General features: G+C 37.6%; 2 protein-coding genes and 1 long non-coding RNA gene across 12 annotated transcripts in view; 2 read left to right on the forward strand and 1 right to left on the reverse strand.

Moving 5' to 3' along the window:
- The window catches only part of USP53 (ubiquitin specific peptidase 53), a 41,988-nt gene extending 26,976 nt beyond the window's left edge, over positions 1-15,012 (forward strand). For 4 of the 8 annotated variants that reach the window (XM_065685571.1, XM_065685593.1, XM_065685603.1 and 1 more), the window contains 5 exons: positions 197-926; positions 2,351-2,395; positions 3,552-3,619; positions 10,332-10,431; positions 11,231-15,012. In XM_065685571.1, coding sequence (XP_065541643.1) covers positions 197-926; positions 2,351-2,395; positions 3,552-3,619; positions 10,332-10,431; positions 11,231-12,215 — 1,928 coding nt within the window. In that variant the 3' untranslated portion in view covers positions 12,216-15,012. The remainder of the gene's footprint in view (positions 1-196; positions 927-2,350; positions 2,396-3,551; positions 3,620-10,331; positions 10,432-11,230) is intronic. The other 4 variants (XM_065685579.1, XM_065685610.1, XM_065685585.1 and 1 more) reach the window with 2 other exon arrangements.
- FABP2 (fatty acid binding protein 2) lies at positions 11,053-27,684 on the reverse strand. 2 transcript variants are annotated; one of them, XM_065685779.1, is made up of 4 exons: positions 24,393-27,684; positions 23,106-23,278; positions 22,355-22,462; positions 21,254-21,413 (listed from the first exon to the last, which is right to left on the reverse strand). In XM_065685779.1, exons 1-4 carry the CDS (start codon positions 24,490-24,492, stop codon positions 21,363-21,365), a joined length of 432 nt encoding a protein of 143 aa, XP_065541851.1. In that variant the 5' UTR covers positions 24,493-27,684; the 3' UTR covers positions 21,254-21,362. The 2 variants fall into 2 exon arrangements, 1 of the variants encoding a protein (XP_065541851.1); XR_010613937.1 differs by lacking the exons at positions 21,254-21,413; positions 23,106-23,278; positions 24,393-27,684 and adding exons at positions 11,053-16,830; positions 17,376-18,219 and having other exon boundaries at positions 22,355-22,405.
- LOC136017469 (uncharacterized) overlaps positions 17,078-27,929 on the forward strand; it is a 63,742-nt gene continuing 52,890 nt past the window's right edge. The window contains exons 1-2 of one of the 2 annotated variants that reach the window (XR_010613940.1): positions 17,078-17,920; positions 25,064-25,208. This is a non-coding gene — a long non-coding RNA (uncharacterized LOC136017469). The remainder of the gene's footprint in view (positions 17,921-25,063; positions 25,209-27,929) is intronic. The other variant, XR_010613939.1, reaches the window with a different exon arrangement.

A 27,929-nucleotide genomic window follows, 5' to 3' on the forward strand; every position in this document is an offset into this window, starting at 1 on the left:
CCTTGAAGAGAACACACCTGTAAGATTAGAATTTCTCAGTTTTTGGTGTTCTAAAACAAATGTACTGAATTTGTTGAGATGGTGTAATAAACATAAGTACTGAAACAATATCAGTTAAAAATTAATGAGAACTTTAATTGAGCTTTTATGGAGCTTTTTTCTTTTCTTTTTTTTTTTTTTTTTTTGCCTTTCGAAGATTTGATGGGGGAAGATCGTGCCAGTGTTAAGTCGGGGTCTCCTCCAGTTGGAAACGGACTTAGACACTGTGCTGATCAGCGCATACACAGCAGCCAGGGAAGAGGCTCTTACAAGCATGACAGTGCATCTCACCAAGCAAAGCTTTCTGTACAGGTGATTGGATCAAATAAATCAGAAGCTTGTCCTGCTGGGGAGAAACCAGTGGTAAGGACCCGGACTGATGGTGTCACTGGCTGTGATACAGACACCAGTCAAGACTCTAGGGACAAAGGAAGTATCAGCAGCAGAAGCAGAAGTAAAGGCTGGAAACCTATGCGGGAGACGCTAAATGTAGACAGCATTTTCAGCGAGACTGAGAAGAAACAGCATAGCCCAAAGCACAAGGCAAATCTGAACAGTAAATCTAAGCATGAAAAGGAGCAAAGCTTTAGTTATTGGCCAAAAGAGAACCAAATCCAGAAGGGTTTAATGACTATATATGAAGATGAAACAAAACAGGGTACAGGAAGTCGAAGTTCACTGGATTCAGAAGGAAAAGGGAATGCTGAGAAAAGTAAAGGATTTACAGAGAGAAAAATACATGGTGATAACTGGCAAAATCAGAAGACAGAATCTGGGTATGAAAGCAGCGATCATATCAGCAATGGATCTGCAAATCCAGACTCACCTGTTCTTGAAGGCATCAATCCAGCAGATGTCAAGAATGTTAGAGAAAGTGCTGCCTGCAGGTAACACTAATGCTCTTAGAACTTGCATAGATGGTATTTATAGGTAAAGTAAGTTGTTACAATGCTTGTGTTTTTTCAAAAAAAATCATGATAAGATACTTTGGAACTTTGTAGCTTGAGGTCAGGTATGTAGAAAGCTAGCAATGTATCTAGAAATAAGGGTGTGGACAATTAAGTGTTAAATTTATGTTCACTCTGAGTCTGCAACACTAGTTCCCCTTGGAAGGCACTGAGCTACATTGTTACAGTGCTGAGCCAGACCCGCTAACCCCTGACTGGGGGCAGGGTGTCTGAATTTTAAATAATTGCTACACTTATTTAGTTGGAAGGTTTCAGACTGTGGCCATGTGTAATGGAATACAAGTGTCTACCTAAGTGGTATCTTTAGCAGTTGTACAAACAGGCCCCTGACAAGGAGATGGTAATGGCAGTAGGTGAATCTGGTACACAGATACTAGTCATTGTTCTGAAATTCAGTTTTCTAGAACATCTCAGGTATATATATTTATCATTTCATAATTTATTCACCTGTTTGAAAGAAATCTTTCAAAAAAAAGTGTAAAATTACTAAAACTGTCCAAAAACTTAGTTAATAGCCAAATTTTATTAATATACTAAGAACTGATGTATGCTAGTAACAAGTGTATTGCCTAGAGATGTTGTGGAGTGTCTGCCTCATAACTCAACTGGACATGATCCTGGGCAGCCTGCTGTAGTTGACCCAGCTTGAGCAAGGAGGGTTGGACTAGATGATTTGCAGAAGTCCCTTCCAACTTAAATAATTATGCGGTGCTGTGAAATACGAAGTTATCAACCTTCCACATGGGGTTGCCTGTACTGGGTTTCTTAAACTGCATGTGAAACTTAATTCCTACTAGAAGTCATATATTCTTATTTCAAATCTTATTTATATCCATTAAATGTAAAAGCACAGTTGTGAGACCAAACCTAGTCACACATATTTGCTAGATTTAAGCAAAATTTTGGACATAATAGAAGTTATTAAAATAGCTTCTGATGTGTTGAAAGAGAACAGCATATACCTGGAAATGAAAAGGCTCTGACTTCTCTAAAAATTTTAAACCAAATCAACTTTCTTTATCAAAATACAAATGACTTCCTAGAATTTTCAGAAAGATTTTTGTATGAGTGATAATTAGAGTTGACTGGCAATACCCACAAGCTCCCCTCTAACCTTTCATACTTAGTTTTATAAAAACAGAAAATACAAGGGAATTACTTGAAAGCTCTTTTAGAAGGTGGAAAAAAAATTTCGAGTGTTTTGTTTTCTGATAGGTTCTTTCCCAGTTCTTCCTATTTCACTATTTTTCTTGTTTTTCTGTACTTTCAATAACAAAAGTTTCTTTTGTTTATCTTAATTGAAAAATTGCCACTGTATCTTCTTCCCTGCTTTACTCTTGGAGAAGGAAGGAATTTGCAGGGTGTTCGTCAGCTCCCTATCTGGATTGGTAAGGCATACTTTTTACTTAAGTAAACCAGCAAGACATACTAAATCTGCTGATTTCACTTTTTCCTCTTTCCTCTTTGATTTGCTGCTGGAGTTTTCTGGTTCTCTTTGAGTTTGATAAAAAGTTTTAAAATGGAAATCTCTATGAATAAAAGACACAAGTGACAATTGCAAGAATGATGTTTGTTGTCACAACAAAGTATTAATGAATTACAGAATGTCAAAATAGGGAAATGGGCAAGATAGAATGCTATCTAACAGGTTACATACTTAGGATATTGATACTGATGAGATGTTCGCGTTTTTAGGAGACTTGAGCTTGTCTTAATAAGATATGTTTAACTTTGAGATATTCAGGGTATAGAACTATTAAAGCTGAAAAATGTATTTGTTTCAGATGTGGGTGATACTGATGATAAATTTGAAACCATATAGTACCACATGAGTGGTAATCTTTTGCCACAATAAAAGCGACAATTTTAAGTAAAACCTACAAATAAATTTGAAATTGATCTGTAGTATCTGTTCTGTTTGAAAATCACTAGAGAAAATGGGGTATTCAAGTTGTCTCACTTTCTTGGTGATCTCAGTTGATAAGCACTTTATGACATTTTTATATGAAATTCTTTAGTTTACAATGGGAAAAAGTGCAGTTGGTGGTTCTTTCTCACAGGTGACATGTCATTTTTCTGTTGTTAACAACTCTGGGAACCAGCTCTTTTTATTAAGCAGGCTGATGTACTACCTGCATCAAGAAAATTTGCTTTTTAGATGCTGTATTTCAGGTATCCTGCTGTTGTAATCTAGAATAAGGCTGGGATGAGTGGGTATCCTGTCTCCAGAATGAACTGAGAACACCAGCCTCGCACTGTATATTTTTTGTCTGTCCTTATTGAAGTATTGAAGTCATGTTAAATTTCTCTGTATCAGCACAGCCTGTTAACATGTGGGAGTGGTGTTAAAGTATTAAAGAGCCGCCCCTACTGTTCTGTGTATCTTCTGTGAAGTTTGTATGCGTTAGTTAAAAATGTGATGATGATAATGAGTCAGTTTCGCATAGGCAAAGTTTTTATGCATTTATGCACTTAAGGCAGTAAAGTTTGTGATCATACATCGTTGATTTAAGCTTTCAAATTGATTGTATGCTTCTTTTGCAGTGAACAGAACTTGCCAACCAAAAAACCTGATGATGTGTTACATACTCAACAGAGAAGAAACTTTTATGGTAAGGATGTTTAACTTGTATAAGGAATATACCTTATACTTGTATAAGGTAACTTGTACTTATTCCTTATACTTGTATAAGAGTATAAGGAATATACTTTGTATAAGTTTTCTAAAACCAATTTAGATCTAACAAAATTTAAATACTAGCTTATTAATATCACAAAAGAGATTAACAGATTACCTTTTGTAATTCATAATTTTTCTAAATAAGGTAATGTAAAATTTTGTTCTTATTCACATTTTTAGCCTCTTCATTGTGTTAAGACGGATTGGTAAAGATGGAAAGTGTTCATACCCCATCTTGGGCCATTTTGATGGAAATGTGATAGAGCAGCAATTCAATAACTGTGACTTTTTTTATGGGCATTTAAAGCGTTCTGTTCCACGAAGCACCTTAATTTATTCAGTTTCTTGGCTTTCTTGCAGAGTAAATGTACAGTGTAAATGGATTCCTAGCTATCTGCCATGATATATGGGTTCCCAAATAAAGGAGTTTTGTTTTTTTCAGTGCCCTACCATCATGTAAAGAGAATTGTTAATGCTATGATGATAGCAGCAGTAGCAGTTCCCTATGTGGGTGCTAGGTCATCAATATGCATTTTGAAAGTTTACCTGTTCTTAGCATCTCCTTTTCGGACAGCAGTGGCAGTGTTCAGTGTGCTGAATCGTGTAAAAGCATGACATGCCTCCCAAACAGTTGTTTCACGTGACTTCTAGTACCAAAGTGACAGGCTGAGTGTTTTTTTTGTTCCCCCCCCCCCGCCCAGTGCTTGGATCTGTTTTTAATACAGTATTTTTGTGTGGAAAATACAAGTATCATTTTGGGAGGCTGTAGCTTTTTTTATATAAATTGTTAGATAATCAGAATACAATGAGTCTTCTTGCCACAGTGGTCTTCTTCAGGTGTGTTTTGTTACGAAGTATTTTCTCTCTAGGTCCGTAGAGCAGTTTGTCCTTCCTTGTGTGTGATAGTAATTTTGTTCCCTCCCTGTGTTTTTCTCAAAAGCATTTCCACAAACTTTCTGGGTGAATACTAAGGAAGATTTTTTTTTGTTTTGTTTTTTTGGGTTTTTTTTGATGTCTGGGTGGACTATGGTACCATTTGTTTTTCTTTAAGATATGAAGCAGTATCGGGAAGAAACACTTGTAATAAGGAAATCTCTTTCCTTTTACATAGTAATATGTCTGGGGTTTTATAAAATTGATAAATGCCTAGGCATATAAATATTACAGGTCAGCATGGGGCCAGCCAAAATTATTATCAACTGTTGCTGGAACAATGGAATGGGGCTTGTACAAAGAGGTGCAATAAATATCAGGCCACTTCCCCAGGAAATGTTTTGATTTTTATAGATACCATACTTATTTGAAAAGAATGCATAATATAGTTTCTTTTAAGACTTAAATTGGAGGGGGGCTTGTCCTACCACTCCTCTTCTGGAATTACTGCATTTGTTTTTTGGTTGTGGAGAGAGAACTAATTTTGTATTCGTGTTTTTTGATAACAATGACAAAAAAACCCGAAAAAAAAAACCAAAAAACCACCAACAAAATTCATATTGCAAAGATCTGGCTTTGCATGACATTGATTCTGCTTTAGTTCTGTACTATACTTATGCTGCTTACACCACACTTGGGTAGCAAAAAGAAGGAAAAAAAAAACCCAATGCATAAAGGATTCTGTTGGAATGAAAAATAGGTTCAGACAATGTTTGAGCTTAATAATGAGCAATCTCCGGAGACAACCATGTATTTTACTTCAGTATACTTAAAGCTTTCAACATGCATTGTCCATTTACTTCAAGAAAATGTGTAGTGATTCCAGGTGATCCTTGGAGTTACCATAAAACATTGATGATAAGATCCCATCTATTCAGTTGCTCTAATTCAGTAACTAACTTTCAAATAGTTTTGTAACAAAAAGGTATGTATTTAAATTAGATGTCAAGTTCTCACATATGAGCGTATTTTGGAATAAGGTGATTAATGGACTGAAAAGATATCTGAAGAATTTGAAGAAATTTCATGAGTGTGTAAGGTTACAGGTGTATTTAGACTCGGGCTTTTTGGTTGTCTGAATGTCAGGACAACTTTACCAAGGGCAAATAGTACTCATTTACAGGAATTAGTTGTACCTTATATGTCTCTGAATATTATGAACAAAACATTAATTGATAGGTAAATACCAGACAGCCTTCCAGAAAATAAGACAGAAATGCCTAATCCTTTCTGAGAGAGAAAAAGAATGTAAGAAATCTTTGTTAGCTTCTCAGGGCAACTTGAAAAAATATCTCTGAGTGGTTTTTTTGTATGGGAAAGTTTCCTACAGAAATAATGTCGAAATCCAAATTATGCCCACCATTTGTATAACAGTGCCTTATTGTTTCATTGCTTTTAACTGGAGCTACATAAGTCAGTTCAGCTGTTGAGGAATAAAACTTATTGTTAGAGCATTATAAAGATAGTAACATTGGATCACACAGTGGTTATGCAGATCAAATGACTGCTTCTTTCTCTGGTAATAAATAGTAAATAACTGTAGTAATGAAACAAATGTCCTGCAAGGCCAATCCCTAATTTGTGTGATCAGATTTTCACAGGGAAACTTGGATATTCAGTAAGCAGATATAATAGCTTCAATTTATATTAATGAGGTAGTGTTTTTGAAGTTTGAACCTGTTGAGGTTATTTTTTTAATTTGTTTATAAAGAACATGTGGCATAAACAGTGAGAGAGCAAAACTTTGAACCTCACATCTTCAAGTTGAAGAAAGATGACTAATTGGAAGTTGCGAAGGGCCATAGAACTTTTAAATGGATTTTCAGAGCAGTTTCTGTGCTAGTTACTAAGAATCATTTTCAGTCATGAAGTGATTTTGGTGGTTTTCATGACAACCCTCCCCAATTCCTAAGGCACAGAGGCCTTAATGAAATTGCCACTCAATAAAAAGCATTACTTTTGGGAAGGTTAAGAGGGGAGGAGGGGGAATTAAATCCTAGGAGCCCTGTTTGCTAGATTCAACCCACCTCCCCAAAGCTCAGAGCACTTCATTCTTGAGCTAACTTGTCAGTGCAATAAGCACTGTGATTAAAATTGGCCACGTGCTTGTTGGCCTCCTATTTAAGATGCAGTATTAAAAGCTGCCTTTTCAGTGGTCTCAAAGGAAGATATACTTGGAATCAATACCTTAAATTAAAACTGCTTCACCTTGAAAATAAATGCAAAATTGGTTTTGTAATATTACAAACCCAGACTTTTTTCCATTAATAATTATTCAGTTGAATAGCATGAGACAACTCCACCTGAAATCTAGAATCAACAAAACCCACAAAAAGCCCAAGTGAAACTCATATTTTAGTTTTCTCCAGATGTTTAAAGTCATGGAAAAAAAACAATGATGAATAGATAAGAAATGTTTTGCAACTGAATATTGCTCCAAAAGAACAGTTTCTTGAACATAAGGATTTTTTTATTATTTTTTTTTTTCTAAAGATGGTCACTGGTTTGGTGTTATTTTCTGTGTTTTGGTTTGTTTTGGTTGGTTGTTTTTTGGTTTTTTTTTTCCGATATAATATTCTATTTTGGGCAAGTTATAATGTGTTTATTTTCTTGTAAGGATGATGAGGCACTGGAATGGGTTGCCCAAGGAAGTTGTGAATGCTCCATCCCTGGCAGTGTTCAACACCGGGTTGGACAGAGCCTTGGGTGACATGGTTTAGTGTGAGGTGTCCCTGCCCATAGCAGGGGGTTTGGAACTAGATGATCTTAAGGTTCTTTCCAACCCTAACTATTCTATGACTCTTGGCTGGCATTGTGTTTCCACATTTCCAAAGCTTCCAGTAAGTTTGTCATGTCAACTGAATACAGAAAAATGTCTTGGTTCAGAGAGAGGAATTTGCCACAGTACTTCTTCTATTGTAAATACTTCTAAGTAGTACACCTTGTCTTTTTTATTGGAAACTTAGGGGAAAAAATAATTATCAGGTAATCAAAAGGACAGGAAACATAGGGCTAAAACATATTAGAAGGAAATTTAATACTGGGGTGGGGGTTCATCCTGTTTTTTTTGCTCCCTGTAACACTGAGCTTTGCAGATGTTTAGAAATGTGCTGTATGTGTAAATGAAGATATTAGAGGAGAACTTCTCTGGCCTACCTGTTGCCTATAGAATGGATGTTAATCTTTTGAAAATCTAGATTGGCTATTGAGATGTGAAAATAGATGTTCATGAATCTTCAGAGCAGATTGGTTTGTAGTTCAGGAAACAGTTACGCTATATTTATTGGTAAACTTCTTATGACCCATTGATAAGGATATCAGTCACCAGCTGAGCGTAGTGCTTGTGCGGCCCATATTTAGGTTTGCAATGAACCTAGAGCCAAAATTCCCTATAGCATCTGCATCTGGTTTTAACCATGCATGGATATCCTGTCAGCAGAAGAGAAAATAACACATCTATTTTTAAGTTAGCTGGAATTCTGGAGGCACAAACCACCTGGTATCGCTGAGCAGCTTTGGCTGAATGTGTGCTGTGGTTACACCAGAGACAGCTGACCTTTTCTGAGACAGAGACCTTTGCTGCCGCCTCTGGACCAGCTTGTGCTGCTGCCTGTTGGGAGCTCCTCCTTAGGAGCTTGGCTTGGAGTAAGGATAAAATTAGTATCTGTTCTCTTTGCATCAGGCAGTTTGGTGAATTAAGGCACAGTTGTATGGGTGATGTATTTGTGATTTCTCTGTAGATATACTCTCCTCTAATAATCAAGAGTCTGAAGGTTAAAAACACTAGCTTCAAACACTGTTACTGTAGCAAATTATTTAACTGATTCATTCCTAGGACTGTATCATAACTTTGGGATAGAAATTAAATACTGAATTGGAAATAATCACAGGAAATAATGTGTCAGAGCCTGTGCCTTTTTTTTTTTTTTCCTTCAGTAAAGCGATTTACACATCATTAAAATCTGTAGCAGAATGTAACATTTTCAGTTTGAAATATTACCTTGATGTTAGTTAGCTCTGATGCCATGGGCCACTGGAGTGGTTTTGAACTTTCTTTCAGATGAATTGCTTGTCCCTTGCCAGTTTCATACAGGCTCATTCAGTAGCAATATTTTCCCATAAGTATTCTTTCTAAGGTTGTGGTATTGTTTATCATGCTGGGATAGCAAAATTTTTTAACTTTTTTTTTTTCCCCTCCTCATTTAAAGGCTCAAAGGAAAGCCATGTGGGGGCTTTGTCTCTTGTGCTATGTGCTGTGTTAGCCTCTAGCCTGTGTTGTTTGTTAAAGATTTAGTATCTTTGGTCTTTCGTCAATTAAAGATAGAGCAGATACTGACCCTCAAAGCAAGTATTGCTCAGCAGCATCACCCAGAGTTTTTAGTTTAGTTCTTTTCTGTTGTTGGGGTTTTGACTTGTATGTTCACGAGTCAAAAGTTACAAGACTTTATTTAAACTTGAGGAAATAAGTAAATTAAAATATTTTGTCTTGCTAAGATTACATAACTTAAGAACAGGTACAAAATTTAGGTTGTGTTGATGACAGTGTGGAACAGCATGTGTTACCCCATTGGAAACTGTCTAAATACTGAATACAGGATTATTCTACTAAAAATTGACCCCATTGGAAACTGTCTAAATACTGAATACAGGATTATTCTACTAAAAATTGGACAATGCATGCTGCGTTTTTTATTTTCTGGTTTTTGAAATAGGCTAAGTAGTTATCTGAATCTAGTCTAGATATACATAAAATAGGACTTCTTTGAATAGCTTCAGAGCAGGTGGCTCATTATAAATGCCCAGTCATTGCTTGCAATATTTGTCTCCAAATAGACCATTGCTTGTCACTTGCCAAGAGAGTTTTATTCTATGTGTTGTTGACATGGATACTTCAGTGCTTCCTTTTATTTACTGTTAACTAGAAGCTGCATTGTTCAGAAATTGTGCGTTTTTAAAGAATGATTCTTTGTCTGTGAATAAAAGGAGCTTCTGGAGTGTGAGTGTAATAGTACTGGCCCAGGCACACTCATACTATGTGTTTAGAGCACACGACTGAGTGTGCTGTCTGTCTGCTCAGCATCTCTATGAAATTTACAGTTTGCTGTAGGTTTGGTTTTAACTGGTTTCAGAGAATGCATTTATTCAATAAACAAAAAAAAACCAAAAAACACCCAACAAAACCTAAGCACAAACCCAACCCACAAACAACAACAACAACAAAAAAATCCACCCCCTAATCCCTGCAGTATTCATTCCATTTAATTATAATTACATGATGTGAAATTTCAGAAATAGTAAATAGTTTTTATTTTGTAATTTAAGTTACTTTGGATGTTTGAATAAACATGCTTTCATAAAAAGCTGCTTTTCAAAATCTGCTTTTAATTATATAAAATGTTAAGATGATCTTGGAAACATGAATACAGGACTTCTAAATTGCGGTAATTGCCTATATTCTGATAACAAAAAAAGAAACACAAACCCCACCAAACAACAAAAAATTTCCTCATTTCCTTCAGATTATTTTGGGTGAATGTAAGATTTGACCTTCTGTGACAGACTGTCTTCAAAATGGTTATTTTGACCAATGTCAGCTCTTGAAAGGAATTAGTTACCCTGTTATGTTTTGCTTTTGTAACGTCTGAGGAATTACAAAGAAGGAATTGGACTGTATTTCTGCTGATTTCGAAAGAATTTTTTTCTACCCCCAGACTTGAGGAAAGACCAGGTCAATTCGGAAGTTAACTACAGACCTCACGTTAATTCTCCAACAGAATTGTATCTGCAGGTGCCCAGTCCTCCAGTAAAGAGGTAACTAATACTGGCATTAATTTACTGTGTAAATATTTAAGAATTCAGTTATGTGATAGTAATCAGTATTTAAGCATTCAAATGTTAAGATATTGACTATTTTTCACACAGCACCGTTTTTGTTTTATATCATTTATAAGGCTAAATGCTCTCTCTGTCAATGGAATCAAATAGCTAACACTGTTTTAACCCATCTTAGCAGAGCAAAGGGGTTCAATAGTTTTATGTTTTTACTTTAATATACTGCAACAAGCAGTAATTAACTTATTTGTGGTTAGAGCAGTAACCCCATGAAATCTTGAGAAGTTTGCCTGGAAGGGAAGAAAGAGGTGATTTCTGTTTGGAAGCTGCTGCTATATACCAGTTGTTTCTAATTTGAACTGTTAAGTGCTCAGTACCTCCTAAAAATGAAGAATCTAAATACAAATTTGGCACCCAAAAGTAATATCTAATATTGAAAAGTGGATGTATCAGTCTGAGTCAGAAATGTTTTGAAGAAAGCAGAGGTCATTTTTGACGTAATCCTAAATGTGGAAAGAATTTTTCTTGCCTTACAGATATTGATGCTCTTGCAAACATTTTCTGGGGCACTTTACATTTCAAATGAAAGAAACTTCGCAGTGATTTAATACAACTTTTAATCAAATGGCTGTATTTTAAGCAGATTCCAGTTCTCTAGTCAGATGGAATATGTAAGCAGTGTTACTAAGGCTGTCTTTGAAAAGAAAATCTTTGGGTTATAGGATCTCTTTCATATGTCTTTAGGGATACTTATATCTTGTGTGGTTTTGTACTTTAGAGCTGAAATGCCTGAGACCAATAGGAAACATTTCCCATCGTCAGCTCTACAGCCAATTCTTAAAGACGTTGTTAAGTCAGAAAGCAGAAACAAGTCAAGTGAACAGAATTCTTCAGAGTGGCTTAGTCCAGACAAGTTAGAGAAGGTCAGCATGCCAGTATATTGTACAGATGGCGTATCCCACCCCTACACAGAAAATGTCTGTGGAAGGAAGCTGATGAACAACAACTTTCACTCCTCTTCCCAGCCGCAGCCTCATCGCATAAGAATGTTTGGTCCCAAGGTGGGGTTGTCACCTTGTGTGCCACAGAACCTGTCAGAAAGGCCCATGGTGTTTCCCCCTCACAGTGAGTATGCCGGGCACCCACTCCGAAGGGTGGATGCTCTTTGGGTACCTGAAGCAGTGTATCAGAATCTTCCTCCGCCTTTACCGCCAAAGAAGTATGCTCTGAATACTTTTCTAGTATCAGAAAATAACTTGGCAGCCAATACGATGTCGACAGAGGTGTTGCACAACAATCCATTGAGGCAAACGGGTACACCTTTAAAATCTGGATCAGAAGCAAGCATCTTTACAAACGAACAACGGCTTAAAGAGCCATTTCAAGGGAATGAACTGTTTGTTCATAGACCAGATTCTCCACCTTGCTTATCAGTTAATGATTTTTGGACTGTGTCTGAAAACGTGTTAAAGACAGGATCTCATCATACAGGACCAAGCACTGGCTACGTGGATGGAAATGATAGTGTGTCCCTAACGACTTATTTTTCAGTAGATAGCTGTATGACTGACACATACAGGATGAAATATCATCAGAGACCCAAGCTGTATTTTACAGATAGTGGAAGCTTTGACAAAGAGAAGCATCCCCCATCAACTGGAGTAGAACTGAATGCTACATGCCATGCTGCTCTTGAGCCCAGGCATTCCACATCCGAGCAATGGTACAAGGCAAACGTAGAAGGTGTACACTGCAGTAGATAGTCTTAAAAAAAGCATATCTGGATCTGACTTTGGTATTTCATGTAGCCTGTAAATGGGCACAGACATTGAGAGTTTGTGTGGTAACTGTGTACTGAGTTTACTGTACTTTGGAGTCATGACTGTCTAAATGAATATGCAAACAGAGGTGAACAGAGGAAGAGAGGTGCTAAACTTAGGGTTCCTAGATTTGTTACTCTGGTTGCCTTAATGCTTGCCTTTGTTACTCACCTTGTCTTTTTTACACTTTATACTAAAAACAGTCCCTTTGAGTGTATGCATCATCATACAGCAGTGGAATCAACTAGATGTTACTTTTTTGTAACAAAATTTAATAAGTTGCAATTTAAAAAGTGTTCCTTTGGACTGTGGTCACTACATGCATAGACTAACAAAAGGGATAAATATGCTACCATATATAATGAAGTAAATGTAGTTATGATTGAGCAGTATTTGTCCTGATAGTAGAAGGTGACATCGGGCTTTTTCAGCGGACTTCTCTGAGAGTATGTGCTTTCACAAACCTTCAAGTGTCTTTAATACAAGTTTACCCAGATAATTTCAAAGTTTTTATTTGAAAAGCCTTAACAAGAATTCTTTAGAAATGGTTGTTCTGTTTTGCAAGTGTTAAGTAAGATTTTTCAAAGGGAATTCAAGGAAACTGCAGAAACAGCATGTCCTATTAATACACCTGCTCTGTGTTAGTATACATTTTAAAACATATTTATCAGATTTGTTCACCCTATAAGCTATATATACTTTAACTTATTAAAATTAAATTTAACCAAATAAACTACAAACTGATATAGCAGAATAGGACACTAATTTTAAAATACAGTTACCATGCAAGTATGAAAAGTTTAATTTTGTAAGGTTTTAGATATATTTGCTAGTTATGTTAAGTTCCGATTTATTCTACTATTGCATGCAAAGTCAATGCTGCCATTTATTCAACTTCCTGTCTCTCTTTTCAGCTTGACATTTCGAGCAATGTTTAATGGAGGTCAGACACTTGATTTTACTGATGCTTTTTCCTATGCAGAGCACTCCCCCACACATATATGTTCTATACTGGCAGATCAGGCTGTCTGAACCTGCAGCCATTTAGGCTTCAGTGGCTGAGGGGGCTAGAAAAGTGGAGGTTCCTCTCTTCATATGCTCTAGCACTCTGCCCTGCAGTTTTGGCAGCTCTGGTATTTGCCATGTCTTTTCTTAACGTGACTTATTTCAATAACAAAAGTGGAGGATTTATTTGGCTTTTTGGTTAGTTAAATTGGTGCACAGAACTATGCAGTTGTTCTGAGGCCCAGCATGTGGTCCAGTGACAGCCAGGGAAGAAAGCAGCAACCCTGGCAGTTCAGAATTACCTGCTGTGTGTTGTGGTGTCAGAGGGAGGCCCTTAAGAGTTCTGTATGTAATTTAATGTCAGCAAAGACTGACACAATCCAAAAAGACTAAATTTTGCCGTTTCATATTAGTGTTAACTTTGGGTGCTGCTGGTTACATCTGAACATCAATGCCTTTTCATTATGAAAATAATGCAAGAAAGTTAAATATGCGTAAGAAATGCTTATACTTGCACAGTTAGAAAAGCTTTTTTACATTTATAAACCTTATATACCTTATGAGTTTTACTACTTCCAACAAATGTTAGCAACTGTTTAGCACAATTGACCAGGGTAGTCATTTGAACAGTAGCTTTGGTTGTTCTTTGTCAAGGTCAGGGTTGGGTTGTTTTTTGTGGGTGTTTTTTTTTTTTTTTCTTTTTTAAACTACATGTAACTTGTAGTAGAACTGGAACATAATATATGCAACATAATCTCAGATTAATTTTATTTCTATCTTGGTCAATCGTCATAGCACTTTAGGGGAGGGGTTGGGGGGAGATCTAGGATTTGTAGTGCAAATAATTATGCATGTGTGTGTATGTATGGCTGCTGGTAAATTGTAAAAAACCAACTTTAAAAAAGTATCCTTTTATAAGAAAATCAGTTGAATACAGAAAAAGAACCCCAAAAATGTATCTACTTGGAAGAGTCCTAATTTTAGTATTTTTGAGATATTTCAAAACCTGTAGATTAAACTTTTCTAGTTCATCTAGCAATGTTACATACTATACATAGCCAGTTAAGTAAAACTGCCCTCTGATACTTGTGTAAAAATAAAGATTACTGGCATTTGTAAATAATGTAAAATTTGTAAAATGTTTTGAAAAAAATTTTTCATTTGAAATGACAGTATCTTTATGTATGAATAGCACAGCAACAACTGTGAATGATATTAGGATGCTTATTTTTAAACATGCATAGCAATGTTCATACTTGTGTACAATGAGCAATATGAATGGCTATTACCAATACCAATGGATTTGGCTTCCAGTAAGCACAACTGGTAAACATCTTTTTAAAGTAGCTGTAGTAACATAGGTGTATTTCCAGTCTCCTTGCTTTGCTTGAACTGATCTTACCAGACAACCTTATATGTGACCCATGTTTACCAGGTATTTAATTAAATTGCTAACTGAGGCATCTTTGGTTTTATATTTGACTCTGCACTCCATGTATGTGTGTACTTAATAGTTGATAACTATTATGTGATAACTTTTTTAACTTTCCTAGGGTGCCTGTTTATTTTTTGTATAAATGTTCCCTTCTGGCTATAGATTTGTATAAGAGCCTAGACAATTTTTGTAACAGTGAAGACATTAACAAGTCTTGTAATTGATATATTTTTCAGTCTTCAGAACTATTTTCTTGCAAAGTCATGCTTATTCGAACTATCAGATAAAAGTTTAAAGTACCTTTCTCTCCTGTTCCTTTTGTATTCCACATTAAAAAAAACAACAAACACAAAAAACCAACCAAACGAAAAAAAAAAACACCCCACCCTGAAAAACTGGAAAGATGGCTTTCCAGAGCTACATTTTTAAATAGTGACAGATTGTTACTGCTACTAATGGTCCAAAGTCTTGCAGACATGATGGTTCAGTTACATTTTTCAAACAGTGAAATTCAACTTCTGAAGTATTTCTTTAGAAAGCTAAATTGGTTTGTATCTATGAAATGCATTGGGCAATCTTAATTCCATAATCCCACAGCCTTGGGTAACAACTGATTCATTAGTTACACAAGCTGTCTTGCTACCTTATGCTTTATTATGGATAAGTGAAATTTGCCTTGATGTATATATTCACATGCTTCAGGAGCATATAAAATAGCTTGAGCCCAAGGTGCCACACAGCCTTCATTACCTTTAAGTTTTTTTTGTGTTAAGTAAAACCTTGCATGCCAGATCCGGCTGAAGGAGAAAGTTAAATTTCCATGTGTCTCCTAATAGTTTAGTTTTCTAAAGGATATTTAAACTTACACAACTGTCTTCCTTACCAAAGAGAAATGGAGCAACAGTACTTCCCTAATAGGTTATTCCCTTGGGATTTCCCTGGTGAAATCATGTTATGGAAAAAGGGGGAGGGGAGGAAAATAAAAGTGAGCTAACTGTAAAACCTGTTTTTCTGTTGGTGAGAATGCAGTTGCAGTTCAGCACTCTTCCACACCATGCCAAGGTCCCAGCAGCCAAGATCATAAATTCTAGCATCTTAATGGACACTGAAATGTCAAAGTCCTGAAATCTAGTTCTTTTTTTACAATTATTTGTGAAAAACACCCAATAACTATGAATTGTACTTTTCAGAATTAGAAATTAGTATTCACAAGGGAAAAATAATCAAGAAAACTGCACCCCCTCCTTCATCCATAGCTGAAGATTGTCTTCCCTAAAACCTGATGAGGTATAAAGCCTGTTCCATATGTTCACCTTCCTTTTCTTCCACTGGAGAATATGAGAGACTCCTTAATTTAACACAGTTTTGAAAATCTGTATAGTGAAACAGGAAATCTTGATGTGCACCTGGAAGTTGAAACCTCTGTCCACTTAAAGTCATCCATGGACAGTGTATGTAAGAGGGTACTTTGCATATCACCTGCCAGCTATTCAAGAAGGCTGCTAATAGAAGGTTGCTCTTTCACTCTTTATTTCAAAGGAAATCGGAACCTGGTTTACTTTAATTAGTGAGTACAGTAGGCTGCTACTGCTGTTAAACACTAGCATGTTTCAGAAGGCAGGATAACTGCTGCAGTAGAAAGAGAAACACATAATAGAAAACCAAACAACATCAAACCCTTATGATTAACTTTCTGAAAGTAAACCAGCTGGATAAGCATCCTCCACCAAGGGAAAGGGTCCAAGTTCCACAGACTGAAGCTGTTAGAGCTGGATTTTATTCTCAGCCATTCTACAGTCTGTCCTTTTGGTTGTTTTTATCCAAACAGCATGGATGTTCATCTCTGCTTAACAAACTTTTAGGTACTAATTACAAAAGTATAGTCAGGCTGTCATACATGACGTTTAAGACACAGTTCAGAACAAAGACACAGGATACAGGTAAAAAACTGAACTGTAATACTTGGGATACAGCCACAGCTATACATTATATATGTATGTAATACATATGCTTCCTGCATTCAAGTGGAATAGTGTTCCCTGCTGTTTATACTGCTCAAATGGGCCTCCTCTTCCTCTGCTTGTTTCTTAAGGTGCATCCTGTGATTAGACAGTGGCTCTACAGGGAACAGAAAAGCCCAGGTTACTTTTGCAGTAGTACACAACTCCTTTCCAAGATACAGGAAACATGAGAAAAGCATCAAGCACACTTTCTGATCGAAGACCTGTGTTTTTTTGGTTGGTTGGTTGGGGTTTTTTTTTTTTTTTTTTTTTTTTTGTATTAGCACAAACAAGAAAAAAACAACCTGCTGTCCTGAAATTAGTTTTACGTTTCTTTCGGGGTATTTGTGCTTTTCAGGCCTTTTGAGGCTGGGCAGGGACAGGAAAGGCTGTTCCCAGGAGCCACTCCCCAACTAGGAGCGGTATCTCCACCCGTGGGCGCCTCGGCGACGCACGGGCCGTCCAGCTGCTGACAGCTGCAGCTCCCCGGCTGCTGGTCCCACCCTGGCCGCTCGCCGGGCCTCCTCCTCCTCCCGCCCCGAACCGGCTTCTCCGCGCAGCACCTGCTCGCTACAGCTCGCCCTAAAGGTTAGGGGGAAGCCCGCGACGGACCGGGAGCTCCCAGCCCCGCTGCGAGCCAGCCGGGAACCCGACCGGACGCACCCGCTCCCGGCGGCGGCTGACCTGGGCCCAGCATCCTCAGGGCAGCAGGTAGATGACCACGAAGAGCGCCAGGTCGAAGAGAAGGAAAAGCCATAAGTCCAGCCAGTAGGACTGCCCCGACAGCGACATCGCCTCCACCCGGCCGCTATAGTCTGCCGCGTCCCGCTGCCTCGCCTCCGCCTCCATGTCCGGGAGCGTTGCCTCCTAGGGCGGTGCAGGTCACCGAGCAGGCACTAGCTGTACTTCCGGGTAGGCAGCCAATGGGAACGAAGCACACGTATTGCCGTCACGCCCTGCGGTCAACGCGTGCCGGTACCGCTTTTACTGTCTCACGCAGCTCCGTGCTTACGTTCTGTGGAGGGCGGGAGTTGGTGGTCGGCGGAGTGTGCGTGTTGTTGTTCCTGTCGCGACTCTGTGGCATGCTGGTGTTTTGCCTCTTTCTGCAAGCACGGCTGCTCTCCCTTCCTCGCTGCTGTCCTGGGAGCTGCCGCCGCGATCGGTGCTTCCCCCTCACTGCTGAGTGGGTAATGGCGGTGGCTGCCCAGGTTCGTATGGTAAAAGCACTGGGCGTGGAGGGAACTCCTGCTTCTCTTGCAGGTTCTGGGAGAAGCGCTGCCTGTGGAGGCTGAGCTGTTGACTGACGTTTCTGCGGTAGTACTTGTGTACCGCTGGCTGCTGCTCCGTGACAGGGCTCTCGGCCGGGGGAGACAGGTGTGGAGAAAAGCAGGTGGGCAGGCCTGTCGGACCGTGTTGGTTTTGTTCTGTGAAGCTGTACTGGGCCTAGTGTGGAAATAGACATTCACAAGTTCTTTCTGATACGGTTTCTTGGAGAGCCGATAATGACCTGGAAGAAACGAAATTACTTTTTTTGGAAAATACTGTTGCGAAGAAGCTCAGGAAAATTCAAATCGTTCCAAGATGTTCTTCCAGTTCCTAAAGGTTACGTTGCCTGTACACCCCCAGCAAACAGGAAAGTTCATGTAGATAGTGTATAGTGTGTGCTTTATTTACTCAATGCATTGCTGCATGAGAACGTAAAAAAAATCTGAAGTTGCACAAGTTAAACTGCATAACCTGATGCCATGCTCATAGTTAGGGTCTGCTACCCACAGCCAGTACTCAGCATTGAAAGGAGTGCAGTTATTTTTATCGTGTTCAGAAGAGGGACCAGCAATTTAGGACTATACTAAGAAACCCTGCTTCCTTAATGCAGTTATTAACGCTCTTTAGCCTCATAGTAAATGAAAAGGTAGTACTTGTTGCAGAATGCAGAGCAGGTGTATCTGATCAGCTTAACTTCTCATACACATGCACTTGGGGTAGCTATTTTCCTTATTAGGTTCTATTATTAGAAAAAAGGATGACTTTGAGTTATGTAGTAAGTATCTGGTAAGCATGTGTGTGTTAGGTAAAGTGTGTAAGAGATTTTGGGGGAAAACAGTTGACAATACTTCCCCTTTAAGTCTTTATTGTTCATTTGAGCAAAAGGAGCTGTGGATTGTAGGCTTCCCCAAAACAACTTACTTCCTATTAAGTTGCAGTGTAATGTAATTCTGAAATTACTGCCTAGGGAAAAAAAGTCTCCTGTTCAAATTTAACTCGTTCACATCTACTGTAATTTTATTTTAGTTTACCAAATCTGTACTACTCCATCGCTTTAATGATCTCAGTCTCAAGTACTGGAGACTGAGTCTTTAACGATTTTTCCTAATTTTTTTTTTTAAGTACAGCTGCTGTCCAGGCATGTCTGCAGTATTTGGAGTTGTTACATACTTTTGCTGTATCTTATTTTTAGTAAATAATTATCAGTTTACTTTTCAGTCTGTAGTCTTGTATGAAGTCCAGAATGAACTAAATTAATCTCTCAAATACTTATCGAACAAAATACCCTACTGATTATGGGAGCCAATCAGTCAAACAGATCTGATAATCTAGATCAAAATAACCATGCATCAGGGCATTAGTGGGTTGGGTGTTGCATAGATAAGTGCCTTAATAGCGGGTGTTGATAAGTATCCTCAGGGAAGGAGGAGGGAATGTATTCAGAAACTTAATGCAGCTTTCATTCCAGCCAGTAAAGCCTTTAACAGAAATAAACTGGCATTCTCCAGTTTCCTGAAACCAGTGATGACATGCAAATGATTACAAAGGTCAAATTCTGTAAAGGCACTTGGATAATCAGGGCTTCTTATAATTTAGTCTCCTTTTTCAGGGCACATAACTGTCACACGGTGTACTGAATACTACATTCTTTGTCCCTCTCCCTTTTAAACGCTTTAGTATCTAAACAAAATCCAGATTATAGGATGTCGGTTTTGTTTGGTGGGGTTTTTTCTAGTTTTTCATAGCCTTGCTTTTCAGTCCTTTTTGAAGGACTCTTGAAAGTAGTACTCTTAATTATGATATGTGTCTAAATCTACCACTGAAAGATGATTATGTAAGAAAAAAATGTACACTGGTAATTTCATGCAATCAATATCTGGGAGAGGAAATCCAAATTTATAAACAAGGGTCATCTGTCCGAACTCGAGTACTATTAGCGTCATGAGAGCGTTTTGGCAGTAGAGGGAGCTGTGAGACGCTGAAGACCGGAAAAACACAGGCTAAGAGAGGATGCAGTTGCAAAAAATGACTCAAGGAAAACACTGATTTCGTTTTTATTCGTTTATGGCCAGCAAAAAAAGTTAGTCAAAGAGAGCCGATAAAACAGGGGAGTAAATTTTGTGAGGTATTAAAAACCCACTAAAATCATAATGACAAATATGGTTGCATGTGAATCTTAGTTTTGGCCTCAGGGCCGTGTGGTATTGTGACCTTTTGGCAAAAAGCCTTACATGAATCAGCCTTTCAGGGCTTGCTTGTCTGCTGAAGGACAAGAGTGTTGCTGATGTATGAGAAGGGGTCCAGGACCGGGAGGCACACTGCCTTTTAGACATGGGGACAGGACTAGCTGACCATTGGGAGGCCTCATTAGAGGGACACAGCAGATGTAACGAGCGCTGACCCTCAGGAGGCGCTTTTACTGCAGCCCTGAGGAAACAGTGCAACTCAAGGGGTGTGAGGCTGGGTTGAAAAACACAGATTGGACAGCATGAGCAGAACATGGTGCTTATTTGTCACCTGTCAGAAACACTAGTGTTTGGAGTCAACGTAGTTTGAAATCATTCCTTCTCTTGTTAAAATCCTTTCAATATTTTTGTTCATGTCCTAAAACAAACTTGTGCAGAGCCTGCTAATTCTCTTCCTGACACGGAATTATTTGAACCCCTGATAAATGGCAACAACTGAAAATCTCTATGTTTAAAAGCATTGTGATATTTTTTGAAACAAGCACAATGAAATTACTTTCTGTGAGATACCAGTATAACATTAGTACATGCTTTATATTATTTCTGTTGATTAGAGGAAGGTATTAATGGGGTATCATTTAAGACCTCCAAATGAGCTGTATTATCACACCATATTTTATGTTTATTCCATTTTTATATTTACACAGCATAGTCTTAGAGACTTGGGTGCTCTGAGGTTTCTTTCAGGCTTCCCTCGATATTACATAAAATTCAATACACAGAGAAACCGTTTATCCATATAAATAGTATGGTAAGGAAACTAAGTTGTGATTTGAGAACCAATGCAAGAAATTATTTAAGTTCTGCTTACAGAAAATAATTTCTGCAGCCTTTTACATTATGGCACTCAGATAGGACTTGGTGTAAACAACATTTTTGTATTGGTATCAAATTATAATTGGATTTTGTTTATTCAAGGCAAAACAATAAAAATAAGGAACTAGTCTGTGTTTTCAGCAGGGCTAAGTAATTGCAGTTTAAGAGCTGCTGTGAGGGGATAAAAGTTAAAAAAAAAAAAGGCAGACGATATATAGAAAAATTGTCTTTTTTCATTGTTTTGGTTTGGGGTTTTTTTTTTGTTGGTTTTTTTTTGTGTGTGTGGTTTTTTTTTTTTCTGGTGCTGATCTTGGTGAAGTTCTTAGGCTCTTTTGAAGATTCTCTTGGCTTCCACTCCTTCATATATGTAAGTCTGTTAAGAAATCAGGAAGAAAAATCAGTGACTGGTTTTAGTTTCATTTCATGGATGCTATTGAGAGATGGGCAGTAGTGATTTAATGAATTGTGACTTGTGGCCATGAGGGTCCTGCCGCTCTTGTGCAGGCTTTGAGGAAAGAACATGAGAAAAGCAGCCTGTTGTCAGTAGGCATAAATTCTCTATGCAGGCATTTGGACCACTACAGGAGAGCTTTTGCGGACTTCAGAAAAAACCTGAAGTGTTGAAGTCCTGTGTTCCCAGTACCACTATTTAACAGGTTTCATCTGTGTGACTGTTTTTGTTAGAAGCACTGAAGGATTGGACTGTATGTTTTGGTATATCGCATCTCACAGCTGTCCATGAGGTTGGTGTTTTGTGGGTTTTTTTTATTTTGTCCTTTTAAGAAGCTTGTGTCCCTCTAACGGAGAGCATCCTAAAGCATTACAGTTCAGTTCAACTACAGAGCCATGAAACATTTCCCTTTTGTTTCAGACTTAGCCCTCTGTGCATCATCTCCTGCCCCAACACCAAACTTTCTTTCAAAAAGGACACTTACTGGCCATTGATAGCATTACACTGTAGTAAGCTGCTGTGGTAAGGCTTCTCAAGGCAGAGACTTGAAAAAGAACGTATCTACACAGTCTGTATGTCTGTCTATCTCTCTGTCTGTCTGTTTATATATATCTTCTGTATACAGGTTTTATTCAGAGGCATCAGAATGCATTGATAATATACAGGTCACGTGGGTAGAAAAACAGAAGTCACAGGTTGTTTTATTTGAAATCTTTAAATTTTGATAGATTACTTGATTTGAGAATTTTAACTGAAAATATTTTAAATTATTTGGCTTGAAGAAAATATTTCCCACTTTCAGAAAAGCTTTTAATTTTTTTCAGTTATTATGTTGTAAAGTTGTAAGTGACCACTTAACTCACCTGAACAAGTTCATCACCTATGACTTCTCTGTTTGCTTTGAGTACTTTTCCATTATCTTTTCTAGTAAATGTGCCTACAAGTTTCTTTCCTTCCATGTTCCAAGAGCCCTGTAATGGGAAACAAACAAACATACAACAAACCCACCCCTGCAAATGTTTTCCTATAGATATGACACTGATTTGATTTAAAAACTGCAGGAATGCTTTAAAGTGAGAAGAGATTAAAACAATGTAATAATGCTTTTTTGGACATTAAGAGAAAGACTGTAAAAATGAAATTTTAATAAACCCACTAGTTAATTGCATAGTAGTCAAGCAAGATGTTCTTAGTGCTCAGCACTCTTTATTTTAGTTAACTGCAACAACAGAGAGAAATTTTGTATACTGATTCTGCCCTCTAGGTCCTAGACTTGAGTATTGCAAGTAATAAAATTGCATTTGCCTGGATTTCATGTAGTGAAAATTGCTACATTTTTGGACCCTCTGTGGAACCCTGAGTTTCATGGTACAGTGTTGAATCATTAAGACTATTATCGCGGTTTAAACCCAGCCAGCTACTAGGAAGAAAATTAACTCTATCCCAGCCAAAACCAAGACAAACCTTCTGATTTTGTATATAACCTGTAAGCATTCCTGAGCAGTCACACTTTAAAAGTAAAATTTAAATTAAAAACTAGGAGACAAACTATTCATCTTGAAACTGTACTTCATAAAGTTATTGCCATATATAATAATATAGGAAGTATCTTACAGTAAGTTCAGTCCCATCAGCCAAACTGTAATCAAAATTGACTCCCAGTGTGAATTCAATGTCTATGGTACGGAAGTTGCTTGATTCTTTGAGAGTAAATTTTTTTCCATCTTGTTGAAAAGTGATCTTCAAATTATCATGAGCTCCTAACTTTCTTTTCATCATGTTAACACCTAGGAAAATCAATTAACATAAATCAGAAAAAATAAACAAAACCCACCACAAAAACTGGAGCATCATCTCCGTCTCTTTTTAGTGACTTTTATGTGGTGAAATGAGTTTATTCCAGCATTCTAACCCAAATTCTCATTCTTCTTCGCTTTTTATTGAGGCCATATTCACCAGTACAAACTATCCAGCTGGAATGGTTATGTTTATATCCATATAATGCACAGTTTACGAAAACTTAAAGTATCAGTGTGGAGGATTGGCTTGTCGAAAAAGGTCAAAAGGTCACGTTCCCATCAACCAGCTGAAACAAGACATCTGTGTAGAACATGGTGCAAACCTCTCACACCAGATAATGAGGAAATGAAGGACACCGGCAAACAGCAACATACTATGACCAATCACAGCCAAGGACACTAAGTGATAAGTGCATGAGAAGGAGGATGGTGGGGGGGTGCACGGTGTAGCTGCAAAAATGTAGAAGCTATAAACCAATGATCCTGTAACATGTAAAAGCTATAAGCCAATGATCTTGTAACATGTAAAAGCTATAAGCCAATAATCTCTCTGTAACCAAACTATAAACATGCAAGCAAGGTATGTAAGTATCCATCTGCTTAGCAATAAACTGAGACTTGTCGGTCATCATCTGATGAGCTCGTCTCCCGGCGATTCCCACATATCAGGATGTTAAAATTACTTGAATCATGTGTTTCTGTACAACTGAAGAATGATTTCCTTCCTGTGTAATTTTAAAAGTAGTTTCATGTTATAAAATTAATATTCCTGCTGTAGAATTCTGCTGAAAGTGTATCATTCAGATTGTCTGAGCCTTTTACTCAAACGCAGATTTAGAGATTCTTTCCTCTGCTGAAGTAAATCTGCTGCAGTAAGTTAAGTTGCTTAAGATTAAAATAATATAATTAAAATCAGAACATTTTGCAGTGTCCCCTCTCCCCCTTGTGATCTTCTGAAAACAAATGCAGTACACTATGCAAGGGCAGAGCAGCAAGCAGCAAAAGGACAGGCTAGCCAGAAGGTGGTTCATAGAAAGCTTGAGTTTGTATTCAGTGATAGTGGTATTATTCTTGTAGAACGCATTGGAAAAGTAAGACTTACCCATTGCCTCCATGAACTTTTCATAGTTTTCATTTCTGTCTATTTTCCAGGTACCGTTAAATGCCATGTTTCTGCTAGCTGGACTCTTCTGAAGTAACATACTTTTGCAAAGAGAATTTATGTACTAGCTTATCTTGACAGCAGTTTACAGGATGATGTGGCTGACTAAAGCTCAACTGATGCACTAATTCTTTTCAAGGAGAAGATTACCTTACTTTAATCAAATTTCCAGTCATGACTGCACTGCATTGCTGAATCTCTCCCTTATTGCCCTCAAAACATGATAGCATCTTTATTGCAGATCTTAATAAAGAATTGCCAATCTGTTCATTTTATTCATCATATTTGAGTTGTAGTGAAACTTATCAGTAAGGTAGAGAAAGGAGCCATACTTTAAGCCAAAACAGGGTGCTAGAAGTTGACCATGCGTTACAGTTAAAATTATTTTTTTCCAGACCTTTTGGTCTTAAGATGGGATTTGATGCAAGCTAGTGTGTTGTAGTTGTGAATACACGTGTTCCAGCTACAGCTTTTCCAGTTCAAGAAGACTCTCACAGCAGGAGCTTGCAGAGGTTATCTTCGATCTGCCAAGGAAACTCCTGTGATGAGTGTTCCAGCTGCTGTCCTCAGAGCTGTGGTCTTCTGTCTTAGAAGTGTCTTTTTTTCTTCAGTGCTAGGAAGAAGCAACACCTGCCACTTTTCCTGTGCTTTCTACCTCTTCTTGCAAGGTAAAGAAGCCTGCCAGAGGGAAGATGTTCAGGTGGTTTACTGTTAGTGGTGGTGAGGGAAGTATTCCACAATATCTAAGAACACCAGGTAGGCTTTATTATGTATTTTTTACATGCTTTTTTACATGTTTTTTTACAGTTTCTTCACATTTTCATGTGGTTTTTATCAACTTGACTTACATGAAAGTTACACAATTTGCAAAGAAGCAGGCATAGTTTTAGTAAAGTCCTGGCTGTATATAAATATTAGAATTCCAGAACTAACATTTTTTTGTGAAGGACAAAATTGAAATACTGTATCTCACTGAGAACTGAAGCATTGTCTGGTATAGGCAAGACATTTGAAGATGTTTGACTTAGGGAAATATATGCATGCTAGCCCCTGTAATTGGAACTGGGTAAAAATTAGCTAACTCTAAAATGAATAGTTGTGTTAGCATGGTGCTAAATCCAAACTCAGTGTCTCAAAAAGTGTCAGAGCTCATGCCCAGTGCTCTACTAATCACAGATGCCTGTCTTACCTTTCAGGCAGCTCAAAAAATTGGCAAAATGAGTTTCTGTTAGTCAATGCCTATCTTACCTTTCAGGCAGCTCAGAAAATGGGCAAAATGAGTTTCTGTTAGAGTCAGATTACCTCTTTTTATTGCACTGGGGTGTTTCTTGACCCTTGTAGTTATCATTGTCAAACTATATTATTTATTTGGTATATACACATAAACAAAAATAGCCAGTGTTTGGTTATAGTTTATACAATTTATTGTTGCATAATAAAGTTATTAACTCTCTTTACAATGTTTGCAGAAGGGTTCTTTCTGACAGTAAGTGTAGTTCAGTGCAACTTTTGAACCGCTTCTCTTGTATCCAGTAGAAAACTGAAGTTCATGTTATTTTAGGTATATATAAAATCTAACAAATAGGAAATTACCTTTATTTTGAGCATTTCAAGAAACCTTTTCTACTTTTCAGGTGGGTTCTGCATTCTGTCCAGGAACCTCTCAATTAATTTCATTTAAGAAATGCTAAGTTATCTGAAACAGTGTTTCTGTATTTAAACAAAACTAATGTTAGTGATTGCTTTCCTCATTTGAATCCAGTCTGTCTTCTTAACCTTTGAGAAAGTAACTCAGGGTAGTGACATGCTGCAGGTTAAGAATGAATTTCTACATCAGACTTTTGTCAGCAGTTTTTCTGAACCTTAAAATAGGGGAAGGGTCTTCTGGAGCAAGTCCTCAACTAAGAGGAAGATCTCTCAGATGTATTTTTCTAGTCAGTTATATCACAACTTGCCTTTCCCCCTTTGTGATTCTTATCTCCCTCAGAAGTCAGGCTTACGAAACTTTTTTACTTCAAACATTTTTACTGTGTGAGCAGCAAATAGGTGGGTCCTGAATTTCGCATCAAAACTTGTTGCTCCATTTCTCTCTCATTTTTCCTTTCCTTAACATTTCTTTTCACTGGGCATGAATCCTTAGGATCCTGTTCAGATCAGCCCCACAGATCTGTCAGTTAAGTAGGAATCTCTACAGGTGGTCAATATTTATGAGTTTCATGGTGTCTCTATGTTGGTGTAGCACTGACAGGATAAAGAACTGTTCTTCTCTGAGGTCTGTTGGAATGTCAGTGCTAGAACAAGCAGCCATCTTTTTAATCTCTCACAATTTACATGAGTTACTTAGGACTATTGACACGCTAAAATTTGACTTCAGTTGTCTTACCAGAATCATATGATACACAGTTTAATCAGAATTCTTTCAAGTTCCTATAAAAGCTGGGTTTCCTTCTAAAATCATAATTAATATTGTATTTACAGTATTTTTTGTTTAATGTTGGAATATTCCACAATCTTTTTCCTTCTGTCTGTGTCATCCTTGTGTGGCTTTCAAAACTACAGTTTTTGCTTAGATGGTGCATTGAAAAACCTGGGTTTTAGTGTTTCTGGTTGCATGTAAGTCATAAAAGCTAAGGGAGTGTATTCTTGGCTTTGTGGCTTTCTTCATCGTGCAAGCTTCAGAACACTGAAAACAGACAAACTTTTTAACTTTGAAGTTTGATCTCTAAATGAGGTTGATAGAAATAAATAATTAACTTATATGGTCATGCCAATCTGATCATGCCAGTCTGTGGTAATCATGCCAACCTGTATCATGATGGTGATGGACAATGAGGGTCCAAAGATCAGGGTGACAAAAATGCTTTTGTAGTGTGTTATATTCATCTATCCCATTTATTTTGTGATTTGTCTTCAAGTTGTTCTGCCTAAAATTAACCATGACAGTAGAGCTCAGCCAAAACTCAGCTTTACCATGGAGTGGTTAAGGCCTGGTGCCAGCATAAACATAATATACTTATGTAAATATTATTATATATAATATTGTATATTAAAAAGAGATGAATCCCTGTCAAAATCATGCAGATTAACTGTTTTCTGTCTGGTAGCTGTCAACTGATTTGTCTGTCTTTATATGCATGTGTTCTATTGCGTGATTCTTCTCTATGTCTTGGGATGTATTGCGAGAACGGTTGGGCACTTAAATCATTCAAGTTCTCAGGATCCCTTATTGTGAAGTTTACTAAGCATTTAAACCACAATACTTAAATTTCTGTTGATGTGGTAAATAGGTAATTCTGTTTAAAAAATAGTTGGCCAGTAAAGCCAACTTTAGCATAACTATGGGTGGCCTAGCAGCACGGGGCTCAATGGAACTAATGCCATCTCTTGGGTGAATAATTTCAAAGTACGTATTTTATTGTATGTTGTATTGCTGCAGGATTAGATCATACTTGAGCTAGATTTTGTCCTACCCCAGCT

Source organism: Lathamus discolor, chromosome 1 (genome assembly GCF_037157495.1).
Source record: "Lathamus discolor isolate bLatDis1 chromosome 1, bLatDis1.hap1, whole genome shotgun sequence".
In the NCBI taxonomy this organism is placed as follows: domain Eukaryota; kingdom Metazoa; phylum Chordata; class Aves; order Psittaciformes; family Psittacidae; genus Lathamus; species Lathamus discolor.

Bases quoted from the DNA above. Each gene is read 5' to 3' on its own strand.
- FABP2 (XM_065685779.1), bottom strand. From the start codon at position 24,492: ATGTTACTTCAGAAGAGTCCAGCTAGCAGAAACATGGCATTTAACGGT. The intron at 23,279-24,392 runs GTAAGTCTTACT...TGATTTTCCTAG, and splicing joins AAAGTTCATGGAGGCAATGG to GTGTTAACATGATGAAAAGA. The intron at 21,414-22,354 runs GTGAGTTAAGTG...ATTTCTTAACAG, and splicing joins TAGGTGATGAACTTGTTCAG to ACTTACATATATGAAGGAGT.